The 21,421-nt window shown below is 45.9% G+C and overlaps 1 protein-coding gene across 2 annotated transcripts in view; it reads left to right on the top strand.

Moving 5' to 3' along the window:
* The window catches only part of LOC124612952 (atrial natriuretic peptide receptor 1-like), a 1,199,832-nt gene that overhangs the window by 575,631 nt on the left and 602,780 nt on the right, over positions 1 to 21,421 (top strand). For both annotated transcript variants that reach the window (XM_047141468.1, XM_047141467.1), the window contains one exon: positions 7,015 to 7,106. In XM_047141468.1, coding sequence (XP_046997424.1) covers positions 7,015 to 7,106 — 92 coding nt within the window. The remainder of the gene's footprint in view (positions 1 to 7,014; positions 7,107 to 21,421) is intronic.

Below are 21,421 nucleotides of genomic sequence, written 5' to 3'. Positions count from 1 at the left end.
ATATAACTGAATTTATATTCCATTTTTTGTTGGGTGTCTTTCCAAATGTGATGCACCTGAAATTAATTCTGCGTGAGCTAAAACGCGTGCCTTTCGGTTTCCTCTCATAGTGGGCTGGCTGTCTTGCCAATCCACAACAGAACGGTAATCAGAAGTGACGATCTGATAAGTTCCATGATGGGCACTGATGTTTTTACAAAGAGATATATGTGTACACTAAGAGCATCAGTGCAATATATTACGTCAGAATAAGAAATCGTATTGATGGATACCGAATTTTTTTAAATTTTTTGTCGACTTTTAAAAAATAATTGTCCTCGTGAACGGTGACAGAAGCCACCAATGATAATATACGCAAAGCCGAGAGGCAAAATAAGAAACGTGAAGTGAAGCGGATGAACATACAGTAGAAAAGCAAACGCTCATTCCGTGGGTACCACTGAATACTGGTAACTAACAGTCCGGCTAGATCTCCAGGTCTCCAGAAGGTACGGGACACAGCCTACATAGAAGGGTGTCTAGCTGGCTACTTTTCAAGTGCTATATAGTTAATGTTACACTCCAGAGAGGGTGCATGTAAGAATGACTCTGTTATGCATCCGTCTTAGGTCATGCAAATAGTTCCAAACTTGCTACTCATTTTCCAAAGTGAACATAAGCAGTCACACGGCTCCATTGAGCAGGCAGTATCTCAAGACAATTGCCACACAGTATCGGAACAGTGTCTTAGCGAGTGTCTCTCGTCTCGTTCACAGCTGGCGCTAAGATGAGCCAATCTCCACATTACAAAAGCAATTTTAGTCATCATTCACTTAAACAGAGATCAGTGCAAGTGAACATTGGACTATATTGTCACGCACAATCTTCCCATTTCAGTTAACTACGATACGCAACTTCTATCAATAAATCATTGTAAATTTTGGATAATCTGTGTATTTTTGCCATACCCATTGCTCATTTAGTTATGTGACGAATCTGTATTCTGAAGATGTTCTTGCGAGAGAGTCACCTCATAAAAGCAATTACTTTCGTGCGTGACTCTAAGTGCATTATGTGAATACAACAATAATAAAATATCAATTATTTCTCTCAACTGCGACATTGCAACGTGTGTTTGGTTAAGTACACGGTTTCTTACTGATGTTCCGCAGAGTGTTACTGGCTCAGACAATTTTTCTTCTTGTCCACAGCGTAAATTCGCTTGAATGTTAGTCATTCAGAATGAAACTCGTAGTCTATCTATCTATCTAAATCCGGATCCCGCTCCAGCTACTGCCGGGTCTGGGTGCTGACGAGTCCTCTCCATTTGGCTCGGTCCTCCCACCACTTTTCTTCCTCCACTTGCTGCCAGGTCACACCACTCCTTTCCGCAGATATTCTCACCCCATTTTTCCACCGTGTTCTTGAGTGCCCTCTAGGTCTTTTTCCATGCATCTTTAGTTCTTCCATAATTTTGGGGAGTCTATGCCCATACGTGGCAGTACCATCTTAGTCTCTTTTTCTCAATTTTTCTCTCATACTTTCTTGTTTACGGTCCTTTCTGATATCTACGTTCCCTACTCTGTCCATTCTTGTTTTTCCCTTAACTGCTCTGAGAAATTTCATTTCACCTGCTTGCAGTCTGCTCCAGTCCCTTTCTGTCATTGTCCATGTTTCTTCTCCATAGGTGACAATAGGGAAGTAATAACTCTTATACATAGGGAGCTTTGCTTTTTCTGAAACTTCATTATTCCAAATCAGGTGTTTTATTGTTTGGTAGAAATTCTCTCCCTTCTGTAACCTTCTATTAATTTCGTTGGTTATTCTTCCACTCCCTAAATAAGTAGAACTGTCTGCCACTGTTAGACGTTCTCCATTTAAAGTAATATTTCCGTTGATCCCTTTGTCTCTTCCAAATACCATTACTTCACCCTGATCTTTATTTATTTTTAAACCTTACTCGTAATATAGTCTTTAATTATTTATGAACTGAAATACAAACTCTTCCCTGTTGACGCGACTTTCATTACTTCAACTAACATTGAGGAGCCAAAAAATTATCGCCACCTGCTTAACAGCGTGATGGTTTATCATCGGAAGGCAAAACAGTTGCCATTGTGCCTACCATTGATTCGACAAGTCGTCTCTAGGTTTCCAGAGGTCTTTAGCATCAAATGTCTACGCACATGTCACACAAAAAAATGGTTCAAATGGCTCTGAGCACTATGGGACTTCTGAGGTCATCAGTCCCCTAGAACTTACAACTACTTAAACCTAACTAACCTAAGGACATCACACGCATCCATGCCCGAGGCAGGGTTCGAACTTGCGACCGTAGCAGTTCCAGACTATAGCGCCTAGAACCGCTCGGCCACCACGGCCGGCCATATCACACAGCTGCAGTAAACTACGCGCCAGTGGGTTCAAGGCTGATGCCCACTAGGGTCTCAGATGTCTTCCCTCGAGTTCAGTTCAGGCGAAATTTCTGGCCAAACCACCAACGAGGGTCCACTAGCGTGCACCTCAAATAAGTGGAGAGCAGTTCTGGCCTTTTAACATGGACAATTGTCCAGCTGGAAGACGACGTCACCATCGACGAAGAAATCATGAACGATGGGATGCATGTGGTAAGCTTAATGCTGTCATTATGCCTTCGGTTACAACCACAAGTCCCACGGAAGCTCAGGTGGCCGTCCCGTTAGCACAATACTATCTCAACCGGCCTGAGTTCGCGGCGTGGTGCACTTTCCGAGGAGTCGTTCGCCTGGGTACGGCGTATCTAGCCTCGACTATGGACGTGGTGCTACAAGAAACGCAGTTCACCCACACAGGCGACATATTGCAGTATACGCACTGTCCAATTGCGATGACCCCACGCCCACTGCAATCGTTATTGACGATTTTGTTGGGCCAACATGGGAACACGGAGCGGTCACCTGATGTGGAGTGCCTTATTCAACAGCGTGCGATGAATGGAGTGCCTCAAAGCACTTACGCTTGCAGCAGCGCGGTTCCTCTTGACAGCTGCCACAGGCCGCCGTCTGTCTTGCTATACAGAGCGATGAGGCGTGGGCAGTCAACACCTTGTCGCATGCTGGTGCTTCCACCGTCCTTCAGCCGCTTTCCACAGATGCTCATGACTGATACGCGAACAGCCGACAGACACTGTCGTTTCCGAGATGCTCGTTCGTAATCGCGGAGCAATCCCAACTTCCCCTCGTCAGAGTCGCTTACGTAAAACAGTTTCTCTAGTTGCGGCCTGTATTATCAGTAGAATGATTCTTTTACTTCGCTAATTTACTACTTTCCTTACGGTGTCACTTGTCTGCAACCTTACCAGACACAGTCACGCGATAGACAATAGCTATAATGTCTGGCTCGTTAGTGTCTTTACTCATAGGCAAAAAAACATTTAAACTCTGTATCAAGTTAGAATGGAATGTAGTCGAACTAAATCGTGTGATGCTGAGGGAATTAGACTAGGAAATGAGAGGCTTAAAGTAATATATGAGTTTCGGTATTTTGGGAGTAAAATATCTGATGATGGTCGAAGTAGAGAGGATATAAAATGTAGACTGGTAATGGCAAGGAAAGCGTTTCTGAAATAGAGAAATTTGTTAACATCGAGTATAGATTTAAGTGTCAGGAAGTCGTTTCTGAAAGTATTTGTACGGAGTGTAGCCATGTATGGAACTGAAACATGGACGATAAATAATTTAGACAAGAAGAGAACAGAAGCTTTCGAAATGTGGTGCTACAGAAGAATGCTGAAGATTAGATGGCTATATCACATAATTAATGAGGAGGTATTGAATAGAATTGGGGAGAAGAGTAATTTGTGGCACAACTTGACTAGAAGAAGGGATCGGTTGGTAAGGCATATTCTGAGGCATGAAGGGATCACTAATTTAGTATTGGAGCGCAGTGTGGGGGTAAAAATCGAAGAGGGAGACGAAGAGATGAATACACTAAACAGATTCAGAAGGATGTTGGTTGCAGTAGGTACTGGAAGATTGCACAGGATAGAGTAGCATGGCGCGCCGGACTGAAGAGCACAGCAAAAACAACAACAACATCAAGCTAGACTGTGCTGTACGAGGCATGTTCAAAAAGTAAGTGTACTGTCCAAAACTGGCTGTGATTTTTGGGGCTGGCGACATTGAATGGTGGAGAGGGATCCCCTGACCACAGAAACCGTTGCAGGCAGGAGGTAGTACGTAAACTCACGTCGTAGTATCCAGTTGCGTGAAATATCTCGGGAAAAAAGCAGCCAGGGTCGAGTCACATTCTGTGCTCTGACTCCTACTCGCACAAAGAATAACGAGAATAATGCCTACAGAAATCTTTTCGCGAATCAAAACAGTTTACGGCCAAGGTGTTATAAACAGAAAGAGACCGTTTAAGTGGTATAGAGAATTAAGTGTAGGCGGACATATTTTCATGACAAACAGAGGAGTGAATGATCTTCCATTTTGACCGATGAATTGGTGCAAAGGATCGAGGAAAGTGAAGACCGCCGATCGACAGTAGATGACATTTCAGTAATGTTTCTGCAAATCTCTAGAAGTCACTTTTTTCGAGAAACTCACAGAGACGCTGGGATACGGAAACTGTGTTCAAGGTGAATCCCAAACCAGCTGACAGAGCACCACAAAACAAATCGGGTCAGTAACGCCCGCGGGTTTCTTGAGCGACTTGAACTGAAAGCTGGGCATTTTCTGAGTTCTATTACCCCTGGAGATGAAATGTGCGTGGCTCATTCCACAGCTGAGACAAAAAGACAGTCGTCACAGTGGCGTCGCATCAATTCTCCACCTACCAAAAAAATTCAAAAGCACAATTTCGGGCAAAAAAATCATGGCTTCAGTGTTTTGCGACCGAAAAGACATCATTTTGGTCGAATTTCTGTCTCAGGGGTATCCCATCAATACCGAACGATATTGTGAGACCGTAGAAAACTCAAAAGGAGCATTGAAAGTAACAGGAAGGAAATGCTGACGAGAGGAGTTTTCTTGTTGCACAGCGCCCGTCTTCAGGCAGCCTTAGTCACCTAGCCTGTTTTGAAATTGTTTGGTTGGGATGTTTCAAACCAGCCCTGCTTTTCCCTGGCTTGGTGCCTTGAGATTATCGTCTTTTCACCTCCCTGAACCCACACGTGAGTGAAGTTAAATTTTGAACCGACGTGCAGGTACGGAAATAAGTTTTGAAGTGGGGGAAGAAGCTGGCGGGAGAGTTCTTGAAGGTTGGCATAAAGGAGCTTGTGTCACAGCTCACCGAATCCAGTGAACAGGGTGGCGGTTACGTGGAAAAATGTTCAACAAGTGTATCAACAATACACTGTAATTTTTTTTTCAAATCTTTGTTCTAAAAAATATAAAAATCAAGAACAACAGGTACACTTATTATGTGAACATGCCTCATAAATGGACCATATTCACAATTTATCTTTAAATTTTTGATAGCCACCATAGTTCATTAATAGTTGTAGGCATCAAGTCACACCGAAGAATATTACTATCTCTGTTACTCTGTAGGTTATCAAGAAGACCATATGCAAAGAAATAGTTGTCACAAAATACACATAGTGTCTCTTACATGGTGATCGAAAGAACGAAAATTTCAAATGAACTTATTTCTTACATAATCCTCGTGACCAAAGACATGATCAGTCACTGATTACACTGCTCTACGATACCGTTGTCTTTGAAATTCGCGTCCAATAAACACTGTTGTAGAAAGTTATCATGGAAATGTAGTTGTCTCAAGACGCATCTGCAAAGTACATTTTTTAGGTTGCTCGCTTAGTTCGAAAACTACAAAAGTATAAGTACAGACGTTGCTTGCAGTTACTCTCAGGCATTTAGCAGAACACTGTTTATGGGTTACTAATTTTGTAATTATTTTTTTGAAATATTATTGTAGATCTTAGATAGGATGGTTATTCAGAAGCATGGTACTGTTGGTCGCGAAATGAAAACCACAGTTAAAATCAGATGAAGCTTTGCACAGATATGTTGGGCAGTGCTTCTAGTTTGCTCGCCGATCGCGTCACGTCGCTCTTTTCAGTTCTGAGTGAACAGTGAGTGCGTAAACATGCATAGAGAACAGTGTCTCCCGTCAAGTATGAATGCCTGCTGAGAGATTTCTCCTGAGGACGCTGCTGCAGCATTTTCGATGGGAAGCGTTTGATCACCCACCATACAGCCCGGACCGGTCTGCCTCTAATGGTTATCTGTGGTCACATGTACCGCTGGCTCTGAGGTCAACATTTTGGCACAGGCAACGAGCTGCAGACCAGCGCAGAGAAGCGCACAGGTAGCTGCATTATATGACGAGGGTGTTGGTAAGTTGGTACAAAGCTACGACAAACTTCTGTGTCGGAGTGGCGACTAATGCAGAGAAGTAGCTGGAAGGTGTAGCTAACTGTCGCAAATAAAACATTTTTTGATTTTCAGTGTGGTTTCCATTTCGCGACCGATCGGACCTTATTTCCAAATAAGTCTCGTATTTTAATTCAGCTTGTTCTACATTCAGTGCCGTTGTTCATGGTACCACGTCATTGAGAGTAGATCCTTTGCTTCTGCGGAAAGTAGTGTTATCAGTAGGTAGGCAATTAAAACATTTAAGACGTTATTTGTAATTCATTCGTAGGAAGAAAGGTATACTGTTACGCAACGCCATTACTGTTTCCGTGCTTCAGTTTTTTCTTTCTCCAGAGTCGTTTGAAGTCCAATGTAGCTGCCTTGCCTGGAACAGTTCTAACGCAGTTATATATTTGACGAAAATCAATTGTTTCAGCACTTAGACCTATCCAGCTATTTACAAGCATTCATGCCTGAACAGAACTGGTTGAAATTTTAATTTAAAATGTCACCGTCTAAATGAAAAGTAATGCGTAGTGCTCCTCCGATGATTGGAGGCAGTTTCTTGGGTCTTTTACTGTCTAGAGCTTGTCCAAACTTTCGGAAACACTGCCAGAATATTATGGGTACTGTTGAGAAGTAAAATTACAAAGAAAACTTTCTTTTTGTTCAGGAATCACCGGAAATGTGACTATCGACGAGAACGGTGACCGGATAGCAGACTACGCTCTGATGGACATGAATCCGAAGACGGGCAGTTTCGAGGTGAGTATTCAGCACAGCAACCAAACTTCTACAAAGTATGAGAGAGGGCTATTTCGACCACCGGTGTGAGTCAGCACAAGATCCCAGCCATTTTAGCTGGTGCAATGTCCGCGAGAATCCGGTCAGAACGTACCAATAGTATACAGAATCAATAAAATAATACATTGTGCATTGTAGGATGTATTGTGCTGTACTGAAATTGCGCTTTTAGCCAATTTCGATCGCGAGCCATTATCAAGCACATTTGGTATGTTATGTATTACATATCGTGCTCATCACATTCTTTCACGTCACATACACTCCTGGAAATGGACAAAAGAACACATTGACACCGGTGTGTCAGATCCACCATACTTGCTCCGGACACTGCGAGAGGGCTGTACAAGCAATGATCACACGCACGGCACAGCGGACACACCAGGAACCGCGGTGTTGGCCGTCGAATGGCGCTAGCTGCGCAGCATTTGGCACCGCCGCCGTCAGTGTCAGCCAGTTTGCCGTGGCATACGGAGCTCCATCGCAGTCTTTAACACTGGTAGCATGCCGCGACAGCGTGGACGTGAACCGTATGTGCAGTTGACGGACTTTGAGCGAGGGCGTATAGTGGGCATGCGGGAGGCCGGGTGGACGTACCGGCGAATTGCTCAACACGTGGGGCGTGAGGTCTCCACAGTACATCGATGTTGTCGCCAGTGGTCGGCGGAAGGTGCACGTGCCCGTCGACCTGGGACCGGACCGCAGCGACGCACGATTGCACGCCAAGACCGTAGGATCCTACGCAGTGCCGTAGGGGACCGCACCGCCACTTCCCAGCAAATTAGGGACACTGTTGCTCCTGGGGTATCGGCGAGGACCATTCGCAACCGTCTCCATGAAGCTGGGCTACGGTCCCGCACACCGTTAGGCCGTCTTCCGCTCACGCCCCAACATCGTGCAGCCCGCCTCCAGTGGTGTCGCGACAGGCGTGAATGGAGGGACGAATGGAGACGTGTCGTCTTCAGCGATGAGAGTCGCTTCTGCCTTGGTGCCAATGATGGTCGTATGCGTGTTTGGCGCCGTGCAGGTGAGCGCCACAATCACGACTGCATACGACCGAGGCACACAGGGCCATCACCCGGCATCATGGTGTGGGGAGCGATCTCCTACACTGGCCGTACACCACTGGTGATCGTCGAGGGGACACTGAATAGTGCACGGTACATCCAAACCGTCATCGACCCCATCGTTCTACCATTCCTAGACCGGCAAGGGAACTTGCTGTTCCAACAGTACAATGCACGTCCGCATGTATCCCGTGCCACCCAACGTGCTCTAGAAGGTGTAAGTCAACTACCCTGGCCAGCAAGATCTCCGGATCTGTCCCCCATTGAGCATGTTTGGGACTGGATGAAGCGTCGTCTCACGCGGTCTGCACGTCCAGCACGAACGCTGGTCCAACTGAGGCGCCAGGTGGAAATGGCATGGCAAGCCGTTCCACAGGACTACATCCAGCATCTCTACGATCGTCTCCATGGGAGAATAGCAGCGTGCATTGCTGCGAAAGGTGGGTATACACTGTACTAGTGCCGACATTGTGCATGCTCTGTTGCCTGTGTCTATGTGCCTGTGGTTCTGTCAGTGTGATCATGTGATGTATCTGACCCCAGGAATGTGTCAATAAAGTTTCCCCTTCCTGGGACAATGAATTCACGGTGTTCTTATTTCAATTTCCAGGAGTGTATATAGAGCCAGAAGTCGTACTCCATCGTTGCATACTGTTGAGTTTTGCAGCCTGACAGATAAACTCACGAAATTATATAAAACTAAAGCGAGAAATGGCTCAGCTTCTACATAAATAGGTGTATTTCTCACACTGAATTTAAAAAATCGGTCCCACCTAAACTTGTTCAGTCACTCCAAGCTAACTGGACAAACACTTCAATAGACAATATACTTTTTAGTAAACGGTTAGAGGCTGTGGATCCCCACGGATGCAAAATCTAGATATAATCAGTTCTTTCCTTCGTAGCTTCCCCAGTATTTCGGATTCAGCAACTAAGACTGCGTTGTTTAGTTGTAGGAAGCAAAATATCTATTCTAAGTTCTTGATGTCAGATAATCCCGTTTCGTCTGACTTCCAACATTCAGCTCTGGCCATTAAAATTGCTACACCACGAAGATGATGTGCTACAGACGCGAAATTTAACCTACAGGAAGAAGATGCTGTGATATGCAAATGATAAGCTTTTTTTTTTGACAGTATTACACTCACCCCATTCCTACGAAACGTGTAAAACTTGATACTTAAAAACATCATATAAACAAAACTATATTCTAGATCGCAATGGTATTAGAGTTACATTATTAGCACATAATACACGAGATATCTTAATTAATAGCGAAGACTGATGCGACTAAATGTATACAGTAGTATAAGCAAAAAGTACCAGTAAACGTGACTCCCCAAGAGAGCCGTTAGCGAGATACTTATGAGCCAGTATTGACTTCAATATGAAATTATTGCCCTAGTTAAGAAAAATTCACTGGTGTTCAAAACCTGAGCGAGAAAGTAATTTTCATATGATGTGTCACTGACAAGTGACAGAGCTGGAAGGAACTTGCATCATACATAGAAGCAACTGCTACAGTACAGTACAGAAGTTAACTGAAAGAAATAGACAACGAGACGAACGGCAAGGATACCTTTGTAATTCTTCAGGCTTTCCCGGCGATCTAATTCCATCTTGGGTTGTCAGGTGTTCCGCCGGATATCAGCGTCGTACTTGCACGATATTTCGGTAGCGTAACTTGTTACCTTCATCAGGTGCGACCTGAGACTACTCCTCGAGTGGACCTGGTCCAGTATTTACGCCTGTGGCCTTCCACCCTCACCAGGCGCTCCCTTTGCGGTCAGCGCCCGCTCGCTGCGATCTTCTGGAGCATTGCCGTTCCCTTTTCCGTCCGCTGCAGTCCTGGGTGTTCTCTTTGCGATCCGCGCCCGCCAGACACGCTCCTGGGTGTTGGTCTGGTGCGTTTGCAATGCCGTCTGTGGTACCAGGCATTCCCCCCTGTGGTCCTCTCCCGCTCACTTTGATCTGCTGGAGCGTTGCCGTTCCAATTTCGGTCTGTTGGCGTTCTAGATGTTCCCTCTGCGATCCGCGTCCGTCAGTCCCGACCCTGAGCGTTTTATCTTCGGTCTGGTGCCCCTGTAACTCTGTATGGGGATCGTTCTCCATGTCGACACCTTCAGTTCTTCTGTTTGTGCAGTGCTGCAGCTATCCTCGTGCAAGTACGACGCTGATATCCGCCAGAACACCCGACAACCCAAGATGTCAATGATACCTTTATTGAAAGACAATAACTATGCTGAAGTCACCACGGTTGATGATGGTTCCCTGATCAGTACAAAAGGCAGGACATGATTCTTAATAGTGTGTGTGTGACCACCACAGACGACTGCATACACTCTGCGACGTGCTGCCATATTGGCCACAAGGTCGGCAAAGAGTTCTTGTGGTAGAGGATTCCATTCATCCTCCATCGCTGTTGACAACTGCTGGATGGTTTTGGTGCATGTTGACCTGCTGCTCACATGGTCTATGAGATTTAGGTGAGGAAAACGGATGGGGCAGTCCATTTGCCGAATGTCCTCCCGCTTCAAGAGATCCTCCACCTGCCATGTGGTCGCGCATTGTCACCTATAAAAGTGACTAGGACCGAGTGCCGCTCTGAAGCGATGCACACAAGCAAGGAGTACGACATCGCGATAATGTTGACCAAAGAGTCTACTATGTTCATAGATATGGGGGTCAGTACTCCATTCAGCAATATACCTCCCACATCAGAGCACCAAAACGGTAATGTTCCACAATGCTGGTGATACCTTGATATGGCGGGAGGTGAAAAGACGAAGTTCACATATGAGCAGCGTAGAACTTGATCTTTTTGGTGGTTCACGTGTTGTGGTGTGGAGAGGCTTTGGGTTTCATGAGCGTACTGACCACCAGATACCTAAACACAGTAAACGCACCGTCAACTTCATCCCCATGTGCATCTTTCAAGGGCTGCATTCAGGCTCAAACTTCATGACAGTACTTGGCAACATCGAACAGACAGTGGGAGGAGCTTTTGGAACTGGAGGATATTCTTCGACTGGAGTGGCCTGTCCGTTCCACAGATTTAAAACCCATAGAGCAAGTGTGGGATGCGTTGTGGGGACGAACTGCAACAGGTCCACATCCACCAATGACTATCCAGTAATTGTCGACTACGCTAGTGGAGGAATGGAACGCCCAATAACCGAACTCGTGGCCAGCGTGGGAACATGTTGGACATCATGCACTGTCACCCGTGCTGATCACAAATGCCATTGAGAACCTTTTTGGTCACGTTCAGAGTACGATCATGAATAGCGGTGACTTCAGAGTAATTATTGTCTTTGAATAAGAGTGTCATTTCTGGTTTTCTCATTGCGTGCTTTTTGACTTACCTTCTACACTCTACTATAGCAGTTTTTTGTGTGCATAGTCCAAGCTTTATCGAGCAATGTTACTTGGTGGTGACACATGATACCAAAGTTAATTTTGTGTTGAAGCTATTGACACCAGGGTACATTTGAAAGGTAAAGTTTCAGATTAAATCACCACCAGGTAGGGATGGAATCTCACCATAGTCATAGTGTGACAGACGCACAGTGGAGCACCAAAACATTTTGCTGCTGATGTAAGACAACATCTCACGCGTCAATAGAGTCCAAGATGGATTGACCCAGCAAGGGCTGTAGCGTGATCTCCAAGACCACCGGACCACAGTCTTCTCGAATTTGTTGTCTGCGGTCATCTCACAACAGACGTGTGCGGGAATCCCGTTGCTACGGTTTAACAACTGCAGAAGTGAATGGTCAGTCTTGTCATGATGTATAAGACAATTCTGGGGTACCTTGAAATACTTTTGCATTACTGCAGAGACACGTGCAGTATTACATCCCAAAGCGACCACGATACAGGCAGAAGCGTACAATAAACTGCAACATGGAAGTTGCAGAAGTATTTGCGCATTTTTTCTTTGTTTGTTAAAATAGGCCACGTACTATATTTGAAGCCAATTAAGTTGGGAATAATAGAACAGATGGAAATGGATATGCCGAGTGGCTAGGGCCTCCCATCGGGTGGACCGTTCGTCTGGTGCAAGTCTTTCGAGTTGAAGCCTCTTCAGCGACTTGCGTGTAGATGGGGATGAAAGGATGATGATAACGGCAACACAACACCCAGTCCCTGAGCGGAGAAAGTGTCCCACCCAGCCGGGAATCGAACCTGGGCCATTTAGTATGAGATTCCGTCTCGCTGACCACTCAGCTAACAGGTGCGGACATTGAACAGATTTTAATACTGTGCGAACTAGAACAATATTTCCTACTCAGGTCAGTGGAGACTCGTAATAACACATTCGAAATTATCTCGCATATCCATGTTTACTGGAACGTAATCATTCTGTTACCGCATGTATTCACCTGAGCCAGCTTTGACTGCTAATTACAGGGTGACAGTTATTGAAGTATATGAAATAAAATCGTCATAACTTCTGAAGAGTTTGTGTTAGGACGTTAAAACTGCACGGTTGGCAGTGAGGCATAATGGAAATTAGTATGCTCATTGTTGTCTGGTTTAGCGACGAAGCCCACTTTCGTTTGGACGAATTCACCAGTAAGCAAAATTGGCCCATCTGGGGGACTTGGAATTCGCATTTCGCGATCGAGAAGTCTCTTCACCCTCAATGGGTGACTGTGTGGTGCGCAATGCGCAATCAAGAAACAATCGGTGCAATATTCCTTGATGACACGGTGACTACTGGAGAGTGCTTGAAGGTTTTGGAAGAAGATTTCGTCCCCATTATTCAAAGTGACTCTGATTTCGACAAGATGTGGTTCATGCAAGGCGGAGCTCGAGCCCATCGAAGCAGGAGAGTGTTTAATTACCTGGAGGAGCACTTTGGCACTGCGTTCTGGCTCTGGGGTGCCCAGAGGCCACTGGAATTGGCCTCGATTGGCAGCCATATTCTCTGCATCTGAGCATATGCGACTCCTTTTTGTAGGGGCTATATTAAAGGCAATGTGTACGGCAATAACCCCAAAACCATTGACGAACTGAAGACAGCTATTCGGAACTTCCTGGCAGATTAAAACTGTGTGCCCGACCGAGACTCGAACTCGGGAGCTTTGCCTTTCGCGGGCAAGTGCTCTACCATCTGAGCTACCGAAGCACGACTCACGCCCGGTCCTCACAGCTTTACTTCTGCCAGTATCTCGTCTCCTACCTTCCAAACTTTACAGAAGCTGTCCTGTGAACCTTGCAGAGCTAGCACTCCTGAAAGAAAGGATACTGCGGAGACATGGCTTAGCCACAGCCTGTGGGATGTTTCCAGAATGAGATTTTCACTCTGCAGCGGAGTCGGGCACACAGTTTTAATCTGCCAGGAAGTTTCATATCAGCGCACACTCCGCTGCAGAGTGAAAATCTCATTCTGGAAACATCCCCCAGGCTGTGGCTAAGCCATGTCTCCGCAGTGTCCTTTCTTTCAGGAGTGCTAGTTCTGCAAGGTTCGCAGGAGAGCTTCTGTAAAGTTTGGAAGGTAGGAGACGAGATACTGGCAGAAGTAAAGCTGTGAGGACCGGGCGTGAGTCGTGCTTCGCTAGCTCGGATGGTAGAGCACTTGCCCGCGAAAGGCAAAGCTCCCGAGTTCGAGTCTCTGTCGGGCACACAGTTTTAATCTGCCAGGAAGTTTCATATCAGCGCACACTCCGCTGCAGAGTGAAAATCTCATTCTGTAGCTATTCATAAGGTTATCGGCAGCATCTATGTTCCGGCACTTCAGCGGGTCATGCAGGATTTCGCTATTCGTTTGCGCCACATCATCGCCAATGGTGGCAGGCATATCGAACATGTCATAACTGAATTGTGAATATCTGCATTGACGTTTACATGTTGAATAAAGTGCGTGCATGTTGTAGTTTGTAACTAATTTACGGTTTTTTCAGATAGTTCAGTAACTGTCACCCTTCGTCAGACGCCCTGCAAAACAAACATAACACATGCAAAATATGATTGATATGACCGACATCGTTGTGCGAAGTCGAGAAACTTTGTTTGTCTCCGTAAAAAATATCTGTCCGAACAGTGGGAGTGCATGCACTCTTTAGTTGGCTTTCAGATTGGTTAGCTGTTTTTTTCGCGCCAGCAGAGGGCAACAGTGTACCGTCGGCCACAGCCCGTCACGCCGTGTGGCTACCGACGGGCCCCAGGGAGGTGTCCGATGGAGCACGGAGCTCGTCCACCAGCACAGGCCGAGTTGCCAGTCTGCTCCCCACGGACCATTGGGCTCTCGCGACGGAGTTCCGCCGCAGAGGCGCGCCGCGCTACTTTGCCGAAGAACATCTCGACGGGAAATAAAGTAGTACCAGGAACAGCGACACGAGGGAAACCGCGGCACTGGGACCTCACCCCGTAACCTACAGGGCGGTTCCGATTAAGCTTTAGCTGCATGAGCCAGTGAAGATGTAAATGTACAGGGTTATTTCAAATGATTGAAGCGATTTCACAGCTCTACAATAACTTCATTATTTGAGATATTTTCACAATGCTTTGCACACACATACAAAAGCTCAAAAAGTTTACCGAGCGAGGTGGCGCAGTGGTTAGCACACTGGACTCGCATTCGGGAGGACGACGGTTCAATCCTGTCTCCAGCCATCCTGATTTAGGTTTTCCGTGATTTCCCTAAATCGTTTCATGCAAATGCCGGGATGGTTCCTTTGAAAGGGCACGGCCGATTTCCTTCCCAATCCTTCCCTAACCCGAGCTTGCGCTCCGTCTCTAATGACCTCGTTGTCGACGGGACGTTAAACACTAACCACCACCACCACATCAAAAAGTTTTTTTAGGCATTCACAAATGTTCGATATGTGCCTCTTTAGTGATTCGGCAGACATCAAGCCGATAATCAAGTTCCTCCCACACTCGGCGCAGCATGTCCCCATCAATGAGTTCGAAAGCATCGTTGATGCGATCTCGCAGTTCTGGCACGTTTCTTGGTAGAGGAGGTTTAAACACTGAATCTTTCACATAACCCCACAGAAAGAAATCGCATGGGGTTAAGTCGGGAGAGCGTGGAGGCCATGACATGAATTGCTGATCATAATCTCCACCACGACCGATCCATCGGTTTTCCAGTCTCCTGTTTAAGAAATGCCGAACATCATGATGGAAGTGCGGTGGAGCACCATCCTGTTGAAAGATGAAGTCGGCGCTGTCGGTCTCCAGTTGTGGCGTGAGCCAATTTTCCAGCATGTCCAGATACATGTGTCCTGTAACGTTTTTTTCGCAGAAGAAAAAGGGGCCGTAAACTTTAAACCGTGAGATTGCACAAAACACGTTAACTTTTGGTGAATTGCGAATTTGCTGCACGAATGGTTGAGGATTCTCTACCGCTCAGATTCGCACATTGTGTATGTTCACTTCACCATTAAGAAAAAATGTTGCTTCATCACTGAAAACAAGTTTCGCACTGAACGCATCCTCTTCCATGAGCTGTTGCAACCGCGCCGAAAATTCAATGCGTTTGACTTTGTCATCGGGTGTCAGGGCTTGTAGCAATTGTAAATGGTAAGGCTTCTGCTTTAGCCTTTTTCTTAAGATTTTCCAAACCGTCGGCTGTGGTACGTTTAGCTCCCTGCTTGCTTTATTCGTCGACTTCCGCGGGCTACGCTTGAAACTTGCCCGCACGCGTTCAACCGTTTCTTCGCTCACTGCAGGCCGACCCGTTGATTTCCCGTTACAGAGGCATCCAGAAGCTTTAAACTGCGCATTCCATCCATCGCCGAATGGAGTTAGCAGTTGGTGGATCTTTGTTGAACTTCGTCCTGAAGTGTCGTTGCACTGTTATGACTGACTGATGTGAGTGCATTTCAAGCACGACATACGCTTTTCGGCTCCTGTCGCGATTTTGTCTCACTGCGCTCTCGAGCGCTCTGGTGGCAGAAACGTGAAGTGCGGCTTCAGCCGAACAAAACTTTATGAGTTTTTCTACGTATCTGTAGTGTGTCGTGACCATATGTCAATGAATGGAGCTACAGTGAATTTATGAAATCGCTTCAATCATTTGTAATAGCCCTGTACAGGGTGACAATTATTAAACTACAAGAAAAAAATGCGAACTAGTTACAAAGTACGGCGTGCACACACTTTATACAACAGGTAAACGTCACTACAGATATTCGGATTTAGGTTACGACATGTTCGATATGCCTGCCGTCATTGACGATGATGTGGCGCAGACGAAAAGTGAAATTCTGCATGACCTGCTGAAGTGCCGGAACATTGATGCTGTCGATGACCCGCTGAACGGCTGTTTTCAGCTCAGCAGTGGTTTTGGGGTTATTGCTGCACACCTTGTGATTAACATAACCCCACAAAAAGAGGTCTCATGAATTCAGATCCGGAGAATATGGCGGGCAATCGAGGCCCATGCCAGTGGCCTCTGGGCATCCCAGAGCGAGAATGTGGTCCGAAAAATGCTCCTCCAGGGCATTAAATACCCTCATGCTTCTATCAGGTCGAGCTCCGTCTTGCGTGAACCACATCTTGTCGAAATCAGGGTCACTTCGGATAATGGGTGTGAGGTAACGGGCGAATTGTGGCGCCCTGAAAACATTCTAAGTTGGCGTCGCTGCACGAGCCGGATGCCAGCCGGGGCCCGGTAGCAGACACGTGGTAGCGAACGTTAGCCGGACGAGAGGGGCAGCCCCAGCGCATGGTCCAGCCGCGTGGCTGGGAATTCCGCTTTGACAAGAACGGTGTTATGTATTGGTGAAGGAGATGTCTATGCCGGGAGTGCCAAAGATGGTGGACTTTGTTGGTTGGTTGTTTTGGGGAAGCAGACCAGACAGCGAGGTCATCGGTCTCATCGGATTAGGCAAGGATGGGGAAGGAAGTCGGCCGTGCCCTTTCAGAGGAACCATCCCAGCATTTACCTGGAGTGATTTAGGGAAATCACGGAAAACCTAAATCAGGATGGCCGGACGCGGGATTGAACCGTCGTCCTCCCGAATGCGAGTCCAGTGTCTAACCACTGCGCCACCTCGCTCGGTGTGGACTTTGTAAAACCATAATAGCAGACTGTAGTGGTTAATAAAAAAGAGAAGAGAAATAAGAGAGAAGAAAAGAGGTTGAAAATGTGGAAGAAATCGTGAATAAAAAGGGGGTTTTAAAATCGTAAACGACCGTGAAAAAAAAGGAAAAGAATGAAAAGCAAATCGGACTTCGTATTACAGAAAAGCTATTGTTGGAGTGGTCCTTGTGGCGTTTTTGAGCAAAAGTTAAACCAATTTCCTCTACAAAAAGTATTGAAAAAGAACAGAGAATCACAAAATGTAACTGACAGGGGGAAATGACGGAGATAAGAGTTCATCCTTTACCAGGTAAACTTGTCTTCTTTCGTACGGCGTCCAGGTCTTCAAAAATCTCCTTCAATTCTGCGTGAAAAGTCTGCTCCGAAATCTTTCAATAAGTTTCATTGTCCAGGAATTTGTAATGTATCCAAAACCGTCTTGATATTAAATGCAATTTATTTTAGTTGATTCTCTCCATCCTCCGAATTTCATAACAACTTTCACAATGTCTACACATTAAAATCAGATCAAGACTAGCTAATACGTTTTTTTACGTCAGCATCAGATCATGTCTGCATTAAGCTTCCGCTCTCGAGAGACAATTAAGAAACGAATAGAAAACAAAAAAAGAGTTGCAATTTTAGTATTTTCTCTGCCGTCGAGCGCTCATACCGCTGCGACGGGATATTTTTTATCTGAGGGAACGAGTGTAGCGCGGCGAAATTCAAAGTCCCGCTACAAGAAATTTCACAATTCGTATAGAAATTAATAGTAGCCAGATGAATCATGATACCTCAAAAAGAAACAAGCACAAAAAAATGGTTCAAATGGCTCTGAGCACTATGGGACTTAACATCTATGGTCATCAGTCCCCTAGAACTTAGAACTACTTAAACCTAACTAACCTAAGGACATCACACAACACCCAGCCATCACGAGGCAGAGAAAATCCCTGACCCCGCCGGGAATCGAACCCGGGAACCCGGGCGTGGGAAGCGAGAACGCTACCGCACGACCACGAGATGCGGGCGAACAAGCACATTACTATTACTTGCACTATGATTCTGATGGTGTAATCAAATTATCAATATCTTTATTTTAAAAAATTCTGGAAATATCTTTATTAGTTTAAAGTTTAGTATGTGACGGTAAATTATACAAGTAGGCCTAACACCCGGCAACGAATTTCCAAAATATAAACGCCTCATCCGATTTCGTCGATCGCCGTGTCTGTAGAAAGCTATCAGTGTAAACCTGAATTGGTAGGAATTACCGGCATGTAACTTGAATAGTACATGAGTTATTGGAGGTCAAAGTGGTCGATTACTATCGATCGCGTCAGGCCATAAGTACTCCACACTTACACGAAAAAACGTTAGCTGCATGCTTATAAATATGTTTATTCATCTATGTCTTTGTTTATAACCGATATATACTATTAATGAAGAAATTGGTTAAATATTTACTGTGTTTTAGAAAGCAGGGAGACATTAGGCTACTTGCCTACCTTCGGTTTCCATTCCTTTGATATAAGTTTATTTGATTATGTATTTAATAACGTGTGTTAGAGCGTGTTTATGATCCAGCCGTAGGAATATTTATTTAATTTCAAGTATTTAAATGTAGATCCGGTATTACGAATATGTTTCATTATGTTTGCGAGTGTGCGTTGGTTTGAAGACAGGGCGGGAGCGCTCTAGCCAATCACAGCGATTGTTGCAAAAAGGACACGTGGAGAGACTGTATGTAGGTGGGGAGGAGCACCGATTCGAGAGTTCTGAGCAGGGCAGTAGTGCTGGGGAGTACGGCACAGGATACGGGAGTGAGTCCTGGACGCGGACAGTACAGCGCGACGGACGCACTGTCGGCGGAAAGACTTTGACAGTGGAGCAGCTTGCGCGTGGTCGCGGAGGACAGAAATATTTCGGAGTGCTGACCTGTGCTCTTGTGTGATCTCCGTGGCTTCTGCAGTGAAGATGTAGTGTGCGTTTAGAAGTGAATATCTCGCAAGCTGTGTTGTCGCTAGGGTAATTTAGGTTAAGTAGTATGTAAGCTTAGGGACTGGTGACCTTAGCAGTTAAGTCCCATAAGATTTCACACACATTTGAACATTATGTTGTCGTTAATAACTAATTACGTGCAGTAGGAATCTATTGTTATTCAGCTTATATTTTATTTAATTGCTGGATCATCGAAACCAATAAGTGTTTTGCAGAAATATACCACATTCTTAAAAGTACTTCTATTATCGTACTCATCATTTAAAGTCGTTAAGATACTACCTGCAGATTATATTTATTTGCAGTCTTTCATTCATAAATTTATATGTTACTTTCTTAATTCGCAATTGCCGGGTGATAGAAACTTTCGACCATTCGATTAATGGGTCTATGCATATCGTATACTGTAGACTCAGCAGTATTTGGCCTCTAATGCGGCAACTACGTATCCCAGCCCCTAGACAACGAAACCAGCCAAAACTTTTAATATTGCAACGTTGAGTCGGAGGGTACGTGGTTGAGGGCCACACAATTTCATTTTATTATACACTGTTGGCCACCGTAAATGCAACACCCTGAAGGAAGCATCCGAATCAAGTGAAATTTACACCATGGGTTTGCAGCGATGAGATATGCAACTGATTAGAATTTCAGCGCAGACGCACATCACGCGCGCCTGTGGCGCCACCTCATAGCGCCATTTAACGCTTGGCGATTTCGACGAGTGTACGTTCGGCACGTGTGTTTACCTTGTGGTTGTTTCACAAGACGATCAGTTATGCCTTGTAGACGACAGCAAACATCGTTTGATCAAGTATCCGAGTTCGACAGAGGAAGGATAGTGGCTTGCCGAGATTGTGGATTATCGTACAGAGAAATCGCTAGTCGTGTTGGACGAAACCAAACAACTGTAATGCGGATATGTGACCGTTGGATGCAGGAGGGTACGACGGACCGACGTGGTCGATCGCATTCACCTCGGTGCACCACTGCACGTGCTGATAGGCAAATTGTGCGCATGGCAGTGAGGAATCGCTCAGTGACATCCCGAACCATAGCACAGCACATTGCGTCTGTAACGCATCATCCAGTGTCTGCGCGTACCATTCGACGCCGTTTACAGCAGAGTGGTGTGTCCGCAAGACGTCCATTGCTTCGTCTACCATTGACGCAGAACCACAGACGTCTCCGTCGCCAATGGTGTGATGACAGACGGATGTGGACGGCAGAATGGAATGACGTTGTCTTTACTGACGAGGCACGCTTTTGTCTGCAGCACCACGATGGTCGGATTCGAGCGTGGAGTCACCGTGGAGAGAGGATGCTGGACAGCTGCATTATGCACCGCCACACTGGTCTTGCACCGGGTATTATGGTATGGGGCGGTATTGGATATTACTCTCGCACGCCTCTAGTACACATTGCCGGTACTTTAAATAGCCGGCGCTACGTATCCGAGGTGCTGGAGCCAGTTGTCCTTCCTTACCTTCAGGGCTCGGCCACAGCCATATTTCAACAGGATAATACGCGACCACACGTGGCACGCATTGTCCAAAGGTTCTTCGTCAATAACCAGATTGAAGGGCTTCCCTGGCCTGCTCGCTCTCCGCATCTTTCGCCGATAGAAAACATGTGGTCCATGGTTGCTCAACGAGTGACCCAGATTACATCCCCAGCTGCCACACCAGATGATCTTTGGCAACGTGTGGAAGCTGCTTGGGCTGCTGTACCCCAGGAACACATCCAACGTCTCTTTGACTCAATGCCGAGACGTGTGGCAGTGGTGATCTCCAACAATGGCGGCTACTCTGGCTACTGATTCTGGCAGGAACCACATGTCACAGACGTCTGCAAACGTAATCATTTGATACTTGGTCAACATGTTATCTACAAAATAAATTTTGTTGTGCTACTTCTTGTCTTTCTTGGTGTTGCATTTACGGTGGCCAGCAGTGTAGTTTGAAAGCCCACATGGGGATGAAATCATCTTCCAAATCTTCACGTACCGTACGGTAGCCACTGTACCATCAAGGAATATAGCACCAATCTTTCCGTGACTGGACACTGCGCACCACACAGTCACCCATTGAAGGGTGAAGAGACTTCCCGATCGCGAAGTGTGGATTCTCAGTCCCCTGAATGAGCCAATTTTGCTTATTGACGAACCCTTCCAA

Source organism: Schistocerca americana, chromosome 4 (genome assembly GCF_021461395.2).
Source record: "Schistocerca americana isolate TAMUIC-IGC-003095 chromosome 4, iqSchAmer2.1, whole genome shotgun sequence".
In the NCBI taxonomy this organism is placed as follows: domain Eukaryota; kingdom Metazoa; phylum Arthropoda; class Insecta; order Orthoptera; family Acrididae; genus Schistocerca; species Schistocerca americana.
This window is presented reverse-complemented; position numbering and strand designations above follow the sequence as displayed.